The sequence below is a fragment of the Montipora capricornis genome, chromosome 3, assembly GCF_036669925.1.
Source record: "Montipora capricornis isolate CH-2021 chromosome 3, ASM3666992v2, whole genome shotgun sequence".
Taxonomy (NCBI): Eukaryota; Metazoa; Cnidaria; class Anthozoa; order Scleractinia; family Acroporidae; genus Montipora; species Montipora capricornis.
Genome location: NC_090885.1, coordinates 32463909 through 32478908, shown reverse-complemented (window position 1 = coordinate 32478908; position 15000 = coordinate 32463909). Strand labels below are relative to the sequence as shown.

Sequence of the window (15000 nt, the reverse complement as noted above, 5' to 3'; positions counted from 1 at the left end):
AACTCAAAGTTTAAAAATATGCAAAATTCCTTCGGCGTATTGGGGGGGGGGGGGGGGGGAATTTACTAATGAGTTAAGACAAAAAAGAATATTTCAATGTAAAGCGCGAAGCGATGAGTGAAATAAAGGTTTTTTCACCGAGGTGAAATTCATTTTGGAAGTCTCTACTCACGTCAAATTATATTTTCCTGAATTATATTATCTTGGGACATGACATTTCTGTTACTTTTAGACAAGTGTAAAATTGTCCTTTTTAAGTTCTAACTTCGCTTGTGGAAGACGTAAATTCTTCACTTTAAATACTTCACTCAGATCAATAGCCAACTGTAGATGACATTTTGTAAAGGTTTTACTTCATTTTTCTTATAAAGAATAATTATTTTATTTAATCAGTATATAAATGCACTTAAACGAGGAAAAAACACAATAAGTTCTCTCAATCTTTGCTAGCCCATGCTGCACGTGGCTTTAAACTCAGGAAAAACAAAATAAATACAATATGGCAACTCGCGACCAGAGGCTGGTTTTATGCGATTCCAAAACGCTTGGACGGGTAGCCTGTGGTTGATAGAATAATGAGATGAGACGTTTTCTCGTGTTTCTTTAATTTAATTTCAGTTTGGTAAATCGCACAATCTTGAAACTTTTTGAGTGATTTCTGGAATAACCCGAACTACCCTGGATCCCTCGCAGTTACTTACCTACTTCCCTACCTACCTACCTTGAGAAACGCAGTAGTATTTCGGTAAGGAGTGAAGTCTTAACCTATCGGCTGGGTTTGATACAGTGAGCTCACCACTCCATAATCACCAGACCAGTCGAATAAATCATGATGGACAATCATCGTTTTGCAAAGGGAAAGTTCAGTGCTAAATTTGCCCCAAGCGTTATTCTTTTTGTTTTTGAGTTTTTTCCTTGTCTCTCCTTAGAGTTGAATCTACGGCTTAAAGGATCCCACTTACCAAACATGGGACGAGTCGAAGTCCATTTTGATGGGAAATGGGGATCCATATATCCTTGGAGCTCGAGCTCGAGTTCAAACAAGACGACCGCCATGAATGTGGTCTGTAGGCAGCTTGGATATGCGGCGGCCTCGTGGTCAGGGGTTGGCCTTTTTTGCTCCGACAATGACGTACTAATTCTACCCTGGTTTACAAACTTACGCTGTAGCGGAAGCGAAACATCCTTAAATCAATGTGGTCTAGAGTTCCATACTTCTACAGTTGTTAGCTGCATGAGTGTTCACTGCACAAATGAAATGGCTGATACAGGTAAAGATAACAGTTTAATAATTTAGAAAGCATGCTAGAGTGTCGTAAGGTAGCATTAAAGCGACAATTGTCCATTGAATTGGAAGAAGGTATGGTACTCTCTTTTGGTGTCCACCTAGAATACTAAAAAGATATTCTTAAATCATTGGAATCCTAAAAATAATCACACAGTTTATTAACTTCACAATGAAATCCTGCACAGGCTATTATTTGCTGTTAAATGTTTAATCTCAGGTACTGCGTTTCTAACATTCTGATGAGCGCACTCATTTTCGCTTATCAGTTCGTATGCCGTATGACTGTATATGGAAACTGATTTCTCTGGCCTTTTTACTGGGTTGCCAACCCAGTCGGAATCTGTCTTTAATTTCGTCGTTTTTTTATTTTTCGTTTTCTTTTTTTTTTTCTTTTTTTCCGTGTCGGTAAAAGTCCTTCCTGTCACTCCCCTGCTAAGTGGTGTCTTTGCGCATAGAGCCTTCTACGCGTATTTTCTTAGGATCGAGAGGGTAGTGGGAAATGCGTAGATTTCTCTGGTGGACACAGTAGAACGATTAACTTAACCGGCAATGGCGTCGAAAGTCGTGTAACGCGAATGGCGTTTTAGTGGATCTTTGAACAAAATGTACCCTTATGAAGCTCAATAATGGCAAGCGAATTGGATACTGAACAAGACAGGTGGTCGAATGTTAGAAGCGACGAGTAATGGACTTCGACAACAATCTGTCGCCCGTCGAGCCGTAATCAAAGTGAGCTGTCTTCCTAAAATTTTGCCAAGTGTGGTGTTTTGTACAACACTCAAACCAAATTAACAGTTCTCTGGTAACTCAGTATGGGTTCAACAAAGACAGAGAAGGAATCCATATAGTGGATCTGTTATCTCAGTTGTCTCGCTATTTGTCAGATTTGTATTTACCTGTTCTCAACTCTGCACAGTCTTCCGGTATAACAATTGGAAATTTCACTAATAAGTCATTGACGTGAATGGCGTTTTAGTGGATCTTTAAACAAAATATACCCTCATGGAGCTCAAGAATGGATCGTCAATTGGATGAGCAAGTCAGCGCTGAAAAATAAATATCTGGATTTTAAGAGACGAGTAATGGTCTTCGACAACAATTTCATTTTTCGCCTTTGGATATCAAGTGAGCTTTGTTTCTAATATTTTACTAACTTGGTATTATATAAAACACGGAAATCAAATAGCAATTTTTTTATGGATTTAACCATAGTTACTAAGTAGTATGATTTAAGAAATTAACATTGAAGGAATCGAACGCCAACAAGAATGCATCACAGTGTTTACTCAAGTCGCATCTTAGTTGTCTGACAATTTAAATTTACCGGTATTTTGTACTCAACTCTGCAAAGGTGTAAAATATTTGGAAATGTGACAGTGAAAAATTACTTGAAGGAAAGCTTGTTGTCTCTTTTGTGCTTTATTATTTACGGTCAAGGTTCTTTCGAAAAGGGTTGAATGTCAACTGTCAGAAATTTATTTAATTGCCTATGCTTTGTGTTTGTTCGCTTGCACGCACGAAACTGAAATAGGAAGGGTTTATTGCCTCTTACAGCAAATATGTTGCTTGTTTCAATAAATGTTTCGCTGGAAAATATTTCTGTGAAATTTCTAGCTTTTGTAAATTTATCATGTGTAATTTTCGAGCTTAGCAAATTTGCATACATGTGTTGAAATGTGATACGGGGAGAGTTTTTGTGGTAACGCATAAGTCACGAAAATAAACAGGTCTGTTGGAAGCGTGCTTGAGTTTCAACGAAGTGACCCCCAAAATCGGCAAAAGATTGTGACGCTGATGAATAATAAAGTAGCTGCTATTACCAAAACGATGGATTTACCTGGTGATAAATAACCTTGTCTTGGAGAGTAAATTTTGGAATTTCCAGAAACGATGGTCAACCTCTGAGCGGGGGGCGATTGTGATCTTTGTGTTGAATTCGCACATTTCTTGTCAAAATTTATAACAATCGAAAGAAAAAGAAAACTAACAAACACAAAAACCCGGTAGCTTGGCATCATTTGACACAGATGCTTCACTGTTTCGCGAGTAAACATGGAGCGGTAAAATAACGCGGTAACTTGATCACTGCGCCCGCTGAATTCGATGTGCGATTTACTCGGTGCAGCCAAACTTGTACAATTACAACAAAACAACTAAAATCTCCCAAACTGTTTTTCGCTGATGGTAACTTTTTATATTTGTGGTTCAAAATTAATGTTGTTTTCATGCCGTAGATTTTGTTACCGATGGTAAAATATTTTATGCTCGATCGACCATCCTGAAACTTCCTTCTGCTCTTCTTAAAAATTGTGTATCCATATTTATTTACTTTTACATCAATATTTGTTTTGCATAAAGCAAGCTAACAAAATCTGTATCTTGCTTGGTTCGCATTTGATAGCATTAAAATAGAATTTTCGGTCCTATGCTTCTGTTACTGAGTGGTATATTTCTTAGGTCGCCCATCCAGATACCAACCCCGCCGAGCAATAACTTCAGCTTTCAACTTTTGTTTACAAAGCTGTCAGATGCTGTCAGTGCACGCGTACACTTGTGGTGGAAAGAAGTTGCATGATCAACATGTCAGCCCAGAAGCCAATGTTTCTCGATTCCCTTTTATTTTCTTCAGTCTCTCTGGTTTCAGTACTTTGCTAGTAACCACATGTCTTCTCAAGGGGCTATTTATCTAAGACTTCTACCATGGCGCTACAATGATAGACAATTCCAAAACAATATCGTGTACTGTTAGACCTACATATTACGCAAAGACAACTGTCAACATGTCATCCCAGAAGACAATGTTTTTCACTTCCCATTTATTTTCTTCAATCTTTCTCGGCTCAGTACTTTGCTAGTAACCACATGTCTTCTCAGGCTATTTACCCAAGACTTCTACCATTTCACTACAATGATAGACAATACCAAAACAATATCGTGCACTGTTAGAGCTACATATTACGCAAGGACAACTTGAATCTCCTGGAAGACAACACACAGCTCAGTTGACATTATGGAATAAATCGCTGTGTTACTTCACTACCACACGTAAGCAATGCGTGTCAATTTTTTTTAAAGAGGACAGGAATTTCTTCTTTCTGACAAATGATTAATTAATAGGCCGGTCGCCAGGTTTTTAACCTCAAAAAAGGATCTGTTTCGTCGTACGAACGTGTGAGGACCTATGAGCCAAAGGGCCTCAGCTGGTATGACTTCTGGTATGACTTCTGGTATGACTGCTTCGCTGTTTGGCGAGTAAACATGCCGCGGTAACTTAATCACGGCGCCCGCTGTATTCCGGCCATGTCACTTTCGATTTTGCAATTTACTTGAACGTAGCAAAAATCTCCCAAAATGTTTGTCGCTGATCGTAACTTTTTATATTCTATATTCACGGTTCAAAATTAATGTTGTTTTCATGTCGTAAATATTTTATTCTCGATCGACCGTCCCGGAAACTTCCTTCTGCTCTTTCTGAAAACTGTGTATCAATATTTAGTTATTTGCTTTTTCATCAATATTTGTTTTGCATAAAGCAAGCTAACAGAATCTGTACCTTGCTGAGTTCGCATTTGTTAGCGTTAATAGTATTTTCGGTCAGATGTTTCTGTTTTTTATGAGGGGTTTATTGTTTTGGTCTCCCATCCTAACACTAACCGCGCGAAACAGGGCTTGACTTCAGTGAAGTTTAGTATTGCAAAGCTTTCAGATGCTCAGAGGGCACACTTGTGGTGAAAAGAAGTTGTGAGGAAACTTGAAAATTATCAACATGTCAGCCCAGAAGCCAATGTTTCTCGCTTCTCTTTTATTTGTTATTCTTCAGAGACTGGAATGCTGTATTTCAATACCACACAATTCAGTGCCTTCTGATTTTCTGTAGCACGTGCCACAGGCAACCCAGTGTATGCTTCACAGAAGCATCTAGTTTAAACTTAAGACAATTTTCGGTCTTTTTCTAAGATTTTGACCGTTAAGATTTTAATGAAATTTTATAAGTTATTCCATCGCGCACACGGGAATGGTTATCACGAACCTTGTAGACCATATACCATCTCATATACAACACGTTACCATGGAGTAATTGTTGATTATCTTCATTTGTTAAGGAAGGTTAGGATTGAAATGCATAACGCGTCTAGGTACCTATCTGTGCCAAGCCAAAGAGTCTTTAGTGCTTTTTTCTGCTATACCATAGAAATACAACCAATCAGAACACAGAGGTAACCGGTATAAATTAGACGGTGTTAACTGAATAGAGTGTAATGTGAAGTGCTAGATTTCTATCCCATATGAACCATGTGAGCATTAGCCCTACTGATGGAAATGGGCTCACACAAGGACAGAGAAAAACTCTCACCAGGATGGGAATTGAACCCACGACCTTCGGGTTAGATCTCCGCCGTTCTACCGACTGAGCTACAAGGTCAGACGGGAAAGGAAAGGAAAGGAACTTTATTTAAGTGTCTAGTCTTTCTAGCCTTGGAGCACTAACTGGGGACACCGTAAACTAAAATTAACAATTAAACACAAATCAAGTCAAAGGTTGGTTTTTGAGGAGAGGGGAAACCGGAGTACCCGGAGAAAACCACTCGGTGCAGAGTAGAGAACCAACAAACTCAACCCACATATGACGCCGAGTCTGGGAATCGAACCCGGGCCACATTGGTGGGAGGCGAGTGCTCTCACCACTGCGCCAACCCTGCACCCCAGGCCGTGGGAACTGAAGATGTTAAAGTCACGGCAGTGAACATGTACAAGTACAAGGAAAGGTTACGTTTATACAAACGTTGGACTTGTAGCACTTATATTATAAACATAGTTAACTGAATAGACTGTAATGTGAAGTGCTAGATTTCTATCCCATATGAACCATGGTTATATTAGATGGTATTACACTCAACCTTTCCATCTTGCACTGCGATCTTATCCCTGCAGAAATTTAGTACGCGCTGACATTTCCAGTGTATTTCAAGTGTTTGATCCATGTTTAAGCGAACTTTCTGCCTCGGGTTAATTTTGAGATCGATATCAGCAGGTTGTCAATTTCAATAAAGAACTACCTTGTACAGAGGAAAAAAGTCTGAAATCCAAAATTTCTCCCATCATTCTGGAGTTTACTTTCGGCAGGGACCTGGAGAGCCCCATAAACTTGACTCTTTCGCGGGGTTAAGAAATTCACTTGAGCGGTATTTGAGACAAAAACAGTATGAATTCGTGAGGCGACAGTAAGAAGCCTTAAAACAAAGGCTCCTAGTGCATGTTCAGTTGAAAACATGGTGGAATTGTTCAACCGTGTCTTTTTCGGAAACCATAACTCTCAGAGTTTTGGCATAATAACATCTTTTACTTCGGCATAAGTTGCCAAGAGCATTATGATAGTGAACTGGGGCGACGTTACTGATAAAACAAGGCTCGACAGCAAAGTATATGGAGGAAAGGCTGTCGAAAGATTGAACATTCTTGTTTGGCATAATAACAGTTTTGGCATAATAACATCTTTTACTTCGGCATAAGTTGCCAAGAGCATTATAATAGTGAACTGGGGCGACGTTACTGATAAAACAAGGCTCGACAGCAAAGTATATGGAGTAAAGGCTGTCGAAAGATTGAACATTCTCCAGCAACAAACACAACCTTAGGCGCACATGCGACAATCGCCAGTGGACCTTTCACCCAAAACGTTTTAAAGGAAAGAGCAGTCAATCGGTCTACAGCGAGAATCTAAAATAGTTCGTTATATAAGGTCATCGACACTTGCAGGTGTAGCAGCGCAGGTTTGAATGTGTTTTTCTTTTTTTTTCTCTTTTTTTTTCTCTGAAAAAGAATCACGACACGTTAACTTCAGACATCATGTTTCTGAGGTTTTTTATATTTCAAACTCGGTCCAAATTTTTGCAATTCTTTATAATCAAGAAACCTTTCCGAGGAGAGATTTTAAATTTTCTTCACTATTACTTGGTCTCAGAATTTCAAACTCAGTACGAATTTTACAAGCCTTCAACTAGAATAATTTGATTTTTTGATATTGACTTTGTACCATGAATATTAGCTTTTAGTTGAAAAACTCTTTTTTTCTTAAAGTATAAGAATATATAATTAACAATTATCTGGTTTTAAAAATGTTGTCAAGATCGTGGACAAGGCTTTGTAATGGTGAAGCGTGAAATATTCCACTTGTCACTTGTTTTTCTTGGTATACACACTATGAGAGAAGGTGTTGCATATCAATTGCGTTTTAATATACAGTATTCAACAACTATAATTATGTTTATATTCGTTTTGCGATTGCAATTGGTAATATACCCTGCTGGAAAGAGGATAAATAAGATGATATTAAATGGCCGCACGGAGATACGAAATTTCTCCTCGAGTGTTGAAAAATATTTCACGAGTAAGCACAGTGAAGGAGTTGAAGTATTTTTCAACACGAGGACGAGGTTTTCTTCTCTTTCCTTCTCCCTTATCTAACGCCAGCTACCTACTTTAGGAGCCTAGAGTCAATCTCTCAGCGAATAAGCTCAAGTTACCTCTGCCCGTGGAGTCACCAGCCAGTTCGCACTCTCAGTTTTAGTTTCCCCTCTTTTGGTATCCTGATAATGAGACACTTCCTTTTAGGTGGGAATTTTTACATCTTCATATTTTATCTAACAGCTCTTTCACTCTGTCCGTTGTAATTTGGAGCTCGACCTTGAGCACTTCTGGTGTTATTAGGTCTACGGAAGGGGCGCTTCTGCTCTCAAGATTCTTCTTTGTCCTTTTTATTGCAGCTTCCCTGAAATGTACTTAGACCACGTTAGTTTTGTCCTATTCTTCGCTATCCTTGTTCTAACCCAGGAATGCTGGCTCCTCTCACTTTAGACATAAAAGGCGATAGCAAATTGAGGCACTGTCCCATGTCAACAGATGGAGCAATCCTTCTTCTAAATTTATTCAAACAGTTTCCTTTTGGTGTATTGGCAGTTTACCTTCTCAATATCATTGTTTTTCCAGTTTGTTCTTTTATTTTCACAACAATGGTTTGCAAAAAAATACGTGTTTGGGCGCTTTTCTATTCACGAAATGGTAATTCATTACAGATGTCAACGTGAGATTTTAATTTGACTTCAGTGATTCTTAATAGTATAAGAGTTGGCGCTACTAGATCAGTTTGCAAACTGATCTCGTAGCAAAAGCCAACTCCAATACTACTTACCATATCAAATGATTTGATAATTCAATCTTAAGTTCCATTCACATGGTTTTTCGCATCAAATTTAGCGAGCGGCAGCGCAGACGAATAAACAAAAAATAAAGTAAAAACAAATTTATAAAGTTTTTCGTCGAGCCGGGGAGGCGAGAGGCGCGCAATTTTGGCGAACAACGGCGGAAAGAGCTTTGTGTAGCAAAGCGATGGAGTGAGCCCTTTTAAACGGCGATTGTGATGATTCTATATGGTGATTCAGAAAAATGGTTTTAACGAGTCAAATGCGTTACTACTTGTCATTTGATGATTTAATTTTATGGCAACTACATGTTTACAATTTTTGGAAAACTATATGTTTTATTATTTTTTTTGGAAAACTATATCTATTATTGTAAAAGTAATAAAAATTGCTACAAATTGATTTAAAATAATGTAACTATATCATTAACATTAATGCGTTACCTAAACGTATTTTGATTTTCATTCAATTAGCTAAAAAAATCTATTCTTCTGTTTACTCTCAAATTTTCGAAAATAAAAATGCGTTTGAATATTTGCATAATCAAATTGAACATTAAAGAATCACCATAGCATGACATCCTCGAAAATAAAGAATGGGGGATTTCCCCACGAAAATGATGTCATAAATTCATACTAATAGGTTAGTTTTGTGTGTAAAATTTGTACGTAAACTTTGTCATCCAGATTGTTTAGACTTGCACAGTTGTGCGGTGACTTCATAAATCTTGAATATATTAACTGTCTTTTATTTGAATTTAACATAATGATTTCAATATTCTGCGTTATAATGAGAGCCACAGCTGTGGCGTTACGTCACATCTTCAGATTTTATAGTGTACATATGTGAAGCTGTTCATACCGTTTTTATGGATATACCTTTTATCGTCGAAGCAAAATAACGACACTTTGTCAATTAAGCTCGTAGCTTCCGAATTGATGATTTTGACTTCTGATCGCTTTTTTCATTGCGTGATATATTTGTTCCTTGTTTAATAACGTTCTTTTTAATTCTTTTGTAGTCTTTTCTGCCTTTGTCGTTATATTTTATGTAAGAATACATTTTACTTCTCAAGCCAATGAACTCAGTGATAGGAATACCTTCGGCTTCGTCTTTGAATTTACTTTCTTGTTTGTCTTGTCAAAATATGGTGAGTTTTCAGGGTAATCACCGTTGTCAAATTTGTCTTTATCATTTCAAAAGTTTTGGTATACATCTTCAGTCTCAATTTGATAAGTCATTGAGTCTGTGTCTGTGAATAATAAGTTTCTGTAATGTAGTACATACTTTTCTTTGTTGGATAAATTGAGAATCAGTTTATTAACCTGACCGATTGTGATATTGTATTTTCGTTTTATTATTTCACGATATGATGATAACCTTTCTTTCAGCTGCTAATGGATGATCATTATGAAGATCATGCAGCTTTTAGAGATACTCTAGATCTACCTCTAATATCATTCCTTTTTACTGTCCTCTTTATAGCTGGCTAAGTTGATGTTGTTAATCTGTTTTTCTGTTAACCATTTGAAACCGCCAGTTGGTAAATACTGACTCATAGCCCAACCGTAAAGATTATTAGCGCCTAAATACATAATATACTTCGAAGGGGCCTTTTCGTCGTAATTTTTCATGTATTTATATATTTCCTTTTCCATAACGATTGGCTATATAGCTTATTCCGCCTCTCATACCCTTTTCAATGAATTGAAACATATCAATGTTTGTCATTAGTTCTAATTTTATATTGGTCATCTGATTCATGGCGTCCCCAGACAGTCCAGGCGACGTAAAACAGTGGCAAAGATCTAATTTGTATTATTTTAAACAACTCTGATATGCCTATCTATATGAACAGAACAAATGCCGGAAAAATCAGATGTCCCGAGCGAGAGCCGAACCCACGACACCCCGATCTCATGAAAGGTGCTCTAACCACTGAGCTACCGAGGCAACCACAGTGGAGCGAGTTGAATATTAGCTACAAGAAACATCCATCACCAGACATTTGCTCCCCAGCCCGAGAGGTATGGGAGCAAATGTAACACTTGAAAAAACACCTGATAGGTAGAAAGTCTAGAGCATATGGAACACTGTCTTATATAGTTTATGGAAAAATCACTCAACTTAAAACGACGTCGACTCAAAACGTTTCTCGAGTCGTTATTTTCAAGATCATAATTTACATCCCTGGGTAAGGGGCTTTGTGTACGTTTTTAGCTGTATCTTTTTTCCCTGCGATTTTTTGTTTTTGTTTTTGTTTTAAAGGGGATAATATGTACACCAAAATTATGGAATAAAAAATTTAGGTCACCGTGCTCGTTTTAGAGTAAAACAGCATCGTACCTGTCTATCTCTATTATCGTAGATAGAAACAACAAAATTCGCCATGTTCTTGGAATGCGCACGGTTATTCGCAAAGAATTATGGGTGCACCTTCTCTGTTATTGCTTCGAAATCAGCATAAATAAGGAATGGTACAGGTAATTGCTCATTGAATTTCAATAAATAATTATTTTTATCAGACATTAATAGCTTGTTCAGCATTAATAATCATACAATTTTCTTTATGGGTGATTAACACTTTTTCACTACTGAAACACTGAAACAATACATACAGAAATGTTTTCTATGCTGATGCTTGGTTTGATTGTACATAAATTTATTGAAGTCTTTTATGAGAACGTATATGTTTGTTTTTACCTTCTGGTATTAACAACAGGCTCATGTGATGTTTGCACTTTTCTTTCTGAGATGTACAAAGGATAACTGAAAACGTTTATTCGGATATTGTTCTGATTTTTAGTTGTGTTTATATAATGGTTATCAACTGATTCGATAGTCCAACCAGATCCCTCTGAGATCCATTGAGCTATTGTGTTTGTTATATGTTGTTGTGATAATTGTAACCCATCACTGGTGTCGTCGTAATTTACAATTGTGAAGGTTTTGCTGTTCAAATAAGCCGATTTGATTGTTATTGCTTTTCCTCTGATTATTTTTTTTAATGTTATCTTTAAGATTTTTTACATTTATTGTTAATTTTATCATCGAATTCATACGTTTCATCATCATCATTATCAACGAACATGTACGCTACGTTTTTTGATCTGTGCTTTTTCTCAATTTCAAAATCCTTATAATCATTTGTCTCGTTTTGTTTTTAATGTTTTTTGACGAAAGGTGATAATTATTTTTGGTACTCTATTAGATAGGTGTTGCCTAATGTAACAGATTTTGCTTTGTTTATCTGTTTTTTTAATGCTTTTTTTGTCGTCTATTTCATCATGCCTGGTAAGTAAGTAAGTAAGTAAGTAACTTTATTTAGGCAGGGTAGCCCATTCAGCTACGAGGCTGGTATTCATAGGGGGGAAATAAAGGAATTTACAATTTAAAATGGTCGAAAATTATTAACACCCTAAAAACTCCTAAGCTCCTAAGTACAATTTAATTAAATACAATTTAAAAATCCAAAATAAAAGCTAAAATCTATCAATATAGTGATCAGTGCATAATTTATAGGAAATAAAAATTACGAATAATAATGCTTAATTAGCAAACTTTTAAATTACTAAAAGACGGGGCAGTTTAAATATGAGCAGGTAAAAAATTAAAATGAATAGTCCCCGCATACTTAAAGGTTCTCTTTCCCATATTGGTCTTAGGGTTGGGTGGTTTCAGGTCGTTACTTCTTCTAGTTCCATAGTCATGGAAAGCCTTGTTTCTTATGAAATACTCAGTTAAATACTTCGGTATCAAGTTATTTAAACACTTAAAAACTAAACTACACATGTGTAGTTTCCTTCCACAGGCTTAACTTATAGCCAATTTAGCAAGTGGAAAGCATTATTTGTAGTTTTTCTTCGAAGTATATTTGGATCTGCACTTTTTTGTAGACGCTGTAGCTATTTGAAACATTATTCTTAGATTTCACCCCAAGCAGCATCCGCATAGTCAAATAACGGTTGCACGAGTCAGGTATAAACTTGTTTAGAAGCTTCCAGCGTGAGGCATGCTCGTATACGAGATAAGAGCCGACTTCTGACTTTGCTACTCACATACTCAACGTGATCTTTCCAAGAGAGTGTTTCGTCCAAAAAGACACCTAGATAACTAAATTTAGGTACCTTTTCTAAGATCCCTCCATGTAGCTGTATACAAAAATGTGGTGATTTCGCAAGATTTTGCCGGCTTCCAAAAAGCATTGTTTTAGTTTTACTGTGATTTAGAATAAGCTTGTTACATTCTATCCATTTTGCAACTCGATTAAAGTCGTCCTGCACTACCTTATTTATCTCCGAAGAACAGAGGCTCGTAAAATTTAATACAGTATTATCCGCATACATATTAATAGAGCAGTTTTCTAAACACTGGGGCAGATCATTTATGTATAAAACAAAAAGAAGTGGTCCTAGAATTGAGCCCTGCGGAACACAAAACTGGATGGGTCAAGACAAGTGCTTCCAAAAAATACTCATATATTCTGTGCATTTAGGGCCTTGTATTCTGTATCGTATCCTATAGTTAACAGCAATTTTACCATGCCTTTTTTAAGTAATATCTTTTAGAACATCGTGTATTTCGTATTCAGTTTCCGACATATGTTTTTCTATTGGCAATTTTAGAGATAACTGCAAATGATATGCTATTATCGTCCCGAGTCAACACGCTTTTGTAACCTTCTAAAAATTTAATATCAATTTTCGTTTATATATATATATGTATATAATACTATAGATTTTTTTTAATGGTTTACACTCAAATGTCTTTAAACATGCTCATTCGAATGGTCTAAATTAATGAACCATTTGAATTATAAAAAGAAAATATACTAATCCATTTGCAATACAGTGATTGCATTCATTTTCTTTTTTGTATTTAAATGACAGGGTTTTCCGGCTAGCATATAATTCCTACCTGTCTTACAAATGTCACAATACCATTCCTTATTTCACATATATTTGCTTTTAGATTTTGTTATTGCCTGTTTTTTTTCTTCTTCAGTGAAATATTTGATAGGTCTTCCACGTTTATTTAAAGTATTATTTTCCATATTAATATTACTTACACTATATGCTTTTAAATATTTTTCGTTAGTGTGTTTAAATCTATTTCAAGATCTGCCAAAACTTGTTAAAAGCTCAATGTACTTTTTCATCGAATCAGACAAATATGAAGATACAATGCTTTTATGGGCGCACTTTGAACCTTTAACCATCATCAAAAATTCTTTGCAATAAACGAATTTGTACCTTTTTACCAATGTTTATTATAAAATCAAAAGCTTCTTTTAAGACACATATAATTAGACTATATCAGAAACCCATAAGAGTTGAAACGTGTAACGCGCGTTCACAGCTTTCGAATATTCAATGCGAAGTGATTGGTTGAATGTTTCAGTGCTAAGTACCATATTTGGAAACCCCTCGCTCTTGTTGTTCCAATATGGTACTTAGCAAATTGAATATTCAGAAGCTTGTTTCCCAGCACACAAGAGGCCGTTACACGTTTCAACCCTTATGGGTTTCTGACTAAATATCGTTCAAATCCTTAATTGGTATCTAGCTATTGGAATCATAACTATATCCTTTCCATTTTACTAACGCTTGTTTTTTCTTGTAATCTTTCGGAATTACTTTATCGGTTCTGAATACTTCCTGTTTAGCTTTCAATAATTCAGCTTCACAGAATGATTCTGTTATTTCTTCATCATTAAGATTATTTAAATTAAAAGTAAATGGTTTACTGTATTGTATTTTATCAACTGTGAATATCTCTTTGGGTCCAGTTTGGAGTGTATCCTTTGTAAAAAGTTTTTCTTTTGTACATTGATATTCGGACTTTATCACAAACTTAAATTTTGGTTTTTATGATAAAGGCTCCGTATCACCATACAAATGAAAATATACAGTTCCTTCATTTTTCTTTTTTACTAGCTTCTACAGTTGTCATTTTTTATTGAATTGTGTTTGGTGTTATTATACTGTTTCGATATTTTAGGGATTATGCTGTGTATTACCTTGAACGGTGAACTGCTTCCACATTATGGATTTAATTGTTCTATTCCATCTTTCAACAACACTAGATTTTTCTTCATTTTCTGTTGAGTATAATGTTAGATTGTTTTTGTTGTAGAACTCTGAGCCTTTATCAGCCCATACATATTGTGGTTTTCGGCCTTCTTTGAATAATGTTTTAAATAGTAAGTGACCGTTTCACCTTGTTTATTTTTCAATGGGGAAATCCAGCCGTATTTAGAGAATACATCAATTACCATCAGAAGATACTTGTTACCTTTATTCCATTTACTAAATTGCTGCATTTCAACAAGGTCTGCAGCCCATATCTCATCGATATGATTTGCAATAACGCGCCGCCGAGTGAATTTTCGTTTGATTGGTTTGTGTAATTTATTAGCCAATTGTTGCTGCCAACTCGCTTTTTCCCTCGACGGCTTTTTACGTTTTTTGACTTAAAACCGAGACCAAGTTTTCGTTTTGTATTAATTATAAA

General features: G+C 36.1%; 2 protein-coding genes across 6 annotated transcripts in view; one reads left to right on the top strand and one right to left on the bottom strand.

Moving 5' to 3' along the window:
• LOC138042932 (scavenger receptor cysteine-rich type 1 protein M160-like) overlaps positions 1-15000 on the top strand; it is a 355331-nt gene that overhangs the window by 33250 nt on the left and 307081 nt on the right. The window contains exon 3 of the mRNA XM_068888993.1: positions 930-1271. Within this exon, the coding sequence (XP_068745094.1) occupies positions 930-1271 (342 nt within the window). The remainder of the gene's footprint in view (positions 1-929; positions 1272-15000) is intronic.
• Positions 1-15000, bottom strand: part of LOC138042934 (dual specificity mitogen-activated protein kinase kinase 5-like) — a 316165-nt gene that overhangs the window by 199639 nt on the left and 101526 nt on the right. The gene's annotated exons all lie outside the window — the stretch shown is intronic.